Source organism: Myotis lucifugus, unplaced genomic scaffold (genome assembly GCF_000147115.1).
Source record: "Myotis lucifugus unplaced genomic scaffold, Myoluc2.0 scaffold_98, whole genome shotgun sequence".
Lineage (NCBI taxonomy): Eukaryota > Metazoa > Chordata > Mammalia > Chiroptera > Vespertilionidae > Myotis > Myotis lucifugus.
The window spans coordinates 3,551,930-3,556,642 of record NW_005871146.1 but is presented as its reverse complement, the minus strand read 5'-3'; the positions used below and the strand labels follow the sequence as shown (position 1 = coordinate 3,556,642).

General features: G+C 39.7%; 1 protein-coding gene across 15 annotated transcripts in view; it reads left to right on the top strand.

Moving 5' to 3' along the window:
• Positions 1–4,713, top strand: part of ERC1 (ELKS/RAB6-interacting/CAST family member 1) — a 495,769-nt gene that overhangs the window by 36,605 nt on the left and 454,451 nt on the right. For all 15 annotated transcript variants that reach the window (XR_001348910.2, XR_001348908.2, XR_002830082.1 and 12 more), the window contains exon 2: positions 1,702–2,526. Coding sequence is in view for 1 of the 15 variants with exons in the window: in XM_023756715.1 (XP_023612483.1) it covers positions 1,858–2,526 (669 nt within the window). In the remaining 14 variants the exon portion in view is untranslated. The remainder of the gene's footprint in view (positions 1–1,701; positions 2,527–4,713) is intronic.

Here is a 4,713-nt window from a genome sequence, read left to right as displayed (position 1 = left end):
ATATATATATTTAAAATATATTTTTATTGATTTCAGAGAGGAAGGGAGAGGGAGAGAGAGAGAGAAACATCAATGATCAGAGAGAATCATTGATTGGCTGCCTCCTACATGCCCCTTACTGAGCCTGCAATCTGGACATGTGCCCCACCAGGAAACAAACCGTGACCTCCTGGTTCATACAAGCACTGAGCCACACCGGCTGGGCTCAAATGTATATTTTTAAGATACATACAATTTATTTCTTTGTACTGTGTGAAGTAGGGATGTGATTTATTTTTTTTCAAGAGTACCATTTGTTTTGACTCCATTATTGGATGTTTGTCCTTTTCTTACTGTTTTGAAATGTTACTTTTAGGTCCTAGCTGGTTTGGCTCAGGGGTAGAGCATCAGCCTGTGGACTGAAGGGTCCTGGGTTCGATTCTGGTCAAGGGCACATGCCCGGGTTGTGGGCTCGATCCCCAGTAGGGGGCGAGCAGGCGACAGCCGATCAATGATTCTCTCTCATCATTGATGTTTCTTTCTCTCCCTCTCCCTTCCTCTCTGAAATCAATAAAAATATATTAAAAATAAATAAATAAATAAATGAAATGTTACTTTAAGCATATACTAAACTCACATATATAATTTAGACTATTTGTGGACCAGTATTATACATTTTTAATTTCTATAGCTTTAAAAGGCTATAAGTCTTTATGAGAAATCCTTGGGGTTCAGACGTGATATTAGAATCTATATTTTCCCCCAGTAGTACCCAATGGGCATTATGCAGTATCCTGTAAGTCCTACATATTATTTTCTCAGTGAAGTGTATGAATAATCACACTAAGTGAGATGCATATAAAAAATAAGTTACCTTAGATCAGGTCAGGTTTTGCTTCTAAGTGAGTTAAAAAGAAAAAAAAAACACTTTTCAGACATTTTGGATTTTTGGATTGCAAATAAAGGATCCTGGACCTGTAATTTATCTTGCTATTTAGGGGACATATTCCTTCTTTGTTCTTTTATTCCAGGTTGTTTGGTTATTCTTGTATCTCTACTTTTCTATTTGAATTTTAGAGTTAACTTTAGAGTTATGTTAAGAATCTTGTAGAGATTTTCATTGGAATTTGAAGTAGTTGGGGAAGAACTGACCACCTTTACAGTGTTTGTGTTCTTATCCATGAACATGGATATCTCTCCTTTTATTCAGGTGTTGTTTCAGTAAAGTTTTGTAATTAAAAAAAAAATTCGTGCTTTTTTTGTTAGATTTATATCAAAGTGTTTTTATGGTTACTATTGTGAATGAACTTTTAAAAAATTACATTTTCTAATTACTATTACTAATGTGCAAGAAAGTATTGCTATTTATATATTAATCTTGTGTCTGACAAACTTGTTGGGTTTTATTATTAGTCCTAATAACTTTTCATTTTATACTCTTGCGTTTCCAGTTAGAAAATCATATCTTCAAATAGTTTTATCTTTTCCTTGGCAATCACTTTTTCATTTGCTTGGTATGGTTTCAATATTCAGTTTTTGGGAAATGTGAAATATTTATAGAATTATGTTTACTATGAAATAAATTGTGCTGTAAACAAATTTTGAATGCATGAGTAAATAGAGGATAGAAGGGAAAGCTTCCTCAAGTGGGGGTAATGAAGTGTTTCTTAGAAGGGAAATGGTTATTATTGGAGGATTTACTGTGTGATCTTCTCATTACAGATATGGTGTAAGATATTTCTTCAAGACTGGACAGCTGAGGACCTGTTATTTCTGATTTGCCTTAAGCAAACTTACAGCCATAGAGAAACCTCACGGAGTTCTATATTTTGCTCTCTGCTTTATACCTTCCCTGGTACATAAATTCATCTTGCAGTCATGTATGGAAGTGCTCGCTCAGTTGGGAAGGTGGAACCGAGCAACCAGAGCCCTGGGCGTTCACCTAGGCTTCCACGTTCCCCTCGCTTGGGCCATCGTCGAACCAATAGTACAGGAGGGAGTTCTGGAAGCAGTGTTGGAGGTGGCAGTGGGAAAACCCTTTCAATGGAGAATATCCAGTCCTTAAATGCTGCCTATGCCACATCTGGCCCTATGTACCTAAGTGACCATGAAAATGTGGGTTCAGAAACACCTAAAAGTACTATGACACTTGGCCGTTCTGGGGGACGTCTGCCTTATGGTGTTAGGATGACTGCTATGGGCAGTAGCCCTAATATAGCTAGTGGTGGGGTTGCTAGTGACACCATAGCATTTGGAGAGCATCACCTCCCTCCTGTGAGTATGGCATCTACTGTTCCTCACTCACTTCGTCAGGCAAGAGATAACACAATCATGGATCTGCAGACACAGCTGAAGGAAGTATTAAGGGAAAATGATCTCTTGCGGAAGGATGTGGAAGTAAAGGAGAGCAAATTAAGTTCTTCAATGAATAGCATCAAGACCTTCTGGAGCCCAGAGCTGAAGAAAGAGCGAGCCCTCAGAAAAGATGAAGCTTCCAAAATCACTGTTTGGAAGGAACAGTATAGAGTTGTGCAGGAGGAAAACCAGGTTAGTTTTTTTCCGTATGTTTGCTTTTACTGTCTGAATTCATGCATATAAGTGAAATGAACCATTCTTTTTTCCTTTCTTAGGTTTTTCTCTTCTTGGTACATTTATCTTCCTGATTATTATTTAATTTAATAATTTCTATTCTGTGTTTCTTGGCTTTTCCCAGGTTTGGTCCTTTGCCTTGATTATTTTTTATTTTTTTGGTTGTCATGTCCTCTTGGCAATAATGAGGAGCAGTTCTTTCTGTGGACATTCATGATAGTTTAACTTAAGGATGCTTATGTAATTTTTTTTTTTTAGTTCTTTAACAAATTTAAGGTGGAAGAAAGACAACTTGGTGTGATTGTGCTTCTAGAAAATAAATATAATGAGGCATAATTATGGGCTTTGCAGTTTAAGAGCTAAGTGCTGTCTTATCCTATATAATAAAAGGCTAATAAGCAAATCCGCAGAACGACCGGTCACTATGACGCGCACTGATCACCAGGGGGCAGATGCTCAATGCAGGAGCTGCCCCCTGGTGGTCAGTGCGCTCCCACAGGGGGGAGCGCTGCTCAGCCAGAAGCTGGGCTCACTGCTGGCAAACCCAGCGCTGTGCAGGAGCTCTCCTGCCTCGCCTTTGTGGCAGCGCTAAGGACTCCTCGGGGGATGTCCGCGGGGAGTGGGCCTAAGCCAGCATTCAGACATTCCCTGAGGGTTCCGGGACTGCGAGAGGGCGCAGGCCGGGTTGAGGGACCCTTCCTCCCCCACCAGTGCACGGATGTCGTGCACCGGGCCTCTACTTAGATATATGAAACATTCATTTATTAATTTTCTGCCCTCTTCCAAGTGGTAGTTAATGTTTTGGCCATAGCCATTTTGCATTCAGTGGTATATGACCACACAGATGTGGACAAGTCATATTCAAACTGCAGCAGTTAAAATCTTAATTATAGTTTATGTTGAAAATACATTTAGAACTTTTATTTTTTTAGTCCTCACCCGAGGATATGTGTGTATGTGTGTGTTTTTAAATTGATATGAGAGGGAGAGGAAAGAAGAGAGATGGGAGGGGGAGAGAGAGAAACATTGATGTGAGAGAGAAATATTAATTGGTTGCCTTCCACACACGCCCCAACCTGGGATCGAATCCACAACCTGGTTATGTGCTCTGACCAGGAATCAAAGCTACTGCTACTACCCTTTGGTACACAGGATGATGCTCCAACCAACTGAGCCACAGTGGCCATAGCTACACTGTTAACATTTTTATGTTTCTCTCTAATGAACTATCTCTGTGCATATACACATACAAATTTTACATGAAGGGAATATTATAGGTGTTATACTATATATTAAAGTCTTATGAAATACTAGAGGCCTGTTGCATGAAGATTCGTGCAATAGGCCTTCCTTCCCCTGGCTGCTGGCACCGGTTTTCCTCTGGCACCTGGGACCCAGGCCTTTGGTCCGGCCGCAGCAGCGAGGTTTGGCTTCTCCGCTCCGGCTGCAGCGGAGAAGCCAAGCATCTTCTGTCTTCAGTCGTCTTCAGTCTTCAGTTGTCTTCAGTCTTTGCTCTGTGCCTGCATATGCAAATTAACTGCCATCTTTGTTGGGTTAATTTGCGTACTCATCCTGATTGGCTGGTGGGTGTAGTGGAGTGACACCAATTTGCATATTTCTCTTTTATTAGTGTAGATATCTAAATCATCGTTTTTAATGCCTGTATACTATTGTGCCTGTACCTGTTAATTTACCTAACATCAGAGATTTAAATAAAAATCTTCATATTTAGTTTATTTTGTTCATTAGATTCCACATATGAGTGAGATCATGTGATACTTGTCTTTCTCTGACTGGCTTATTTTGCTAAGCATAATACTCTCCAGGTCCCTCCATGCTGTTTCAAAGGTTAAGAGATCCTTATTTTATACGGCTACATAGTATTCCATGGTGTAGATGTACCACAGCTTTTTTATCTATTCATCTACTGATGGGCACTTGGGCTGTTTTCAGACCTTAGTGCTATTTACAATAGCACTGCTATAAACATAGGGGTGCATATGTTCTTTCTGATTGGTGTTTTAATCTTCTTAGGATATATTCCCAGAAGTGGGATCACTGGGTCAAATGGCAGTTCCAGTTCTAATTTTTTGAAGTGATTCCATACTGATTTCTATAGTGGTTATACCAGTCTGCATTCCCACC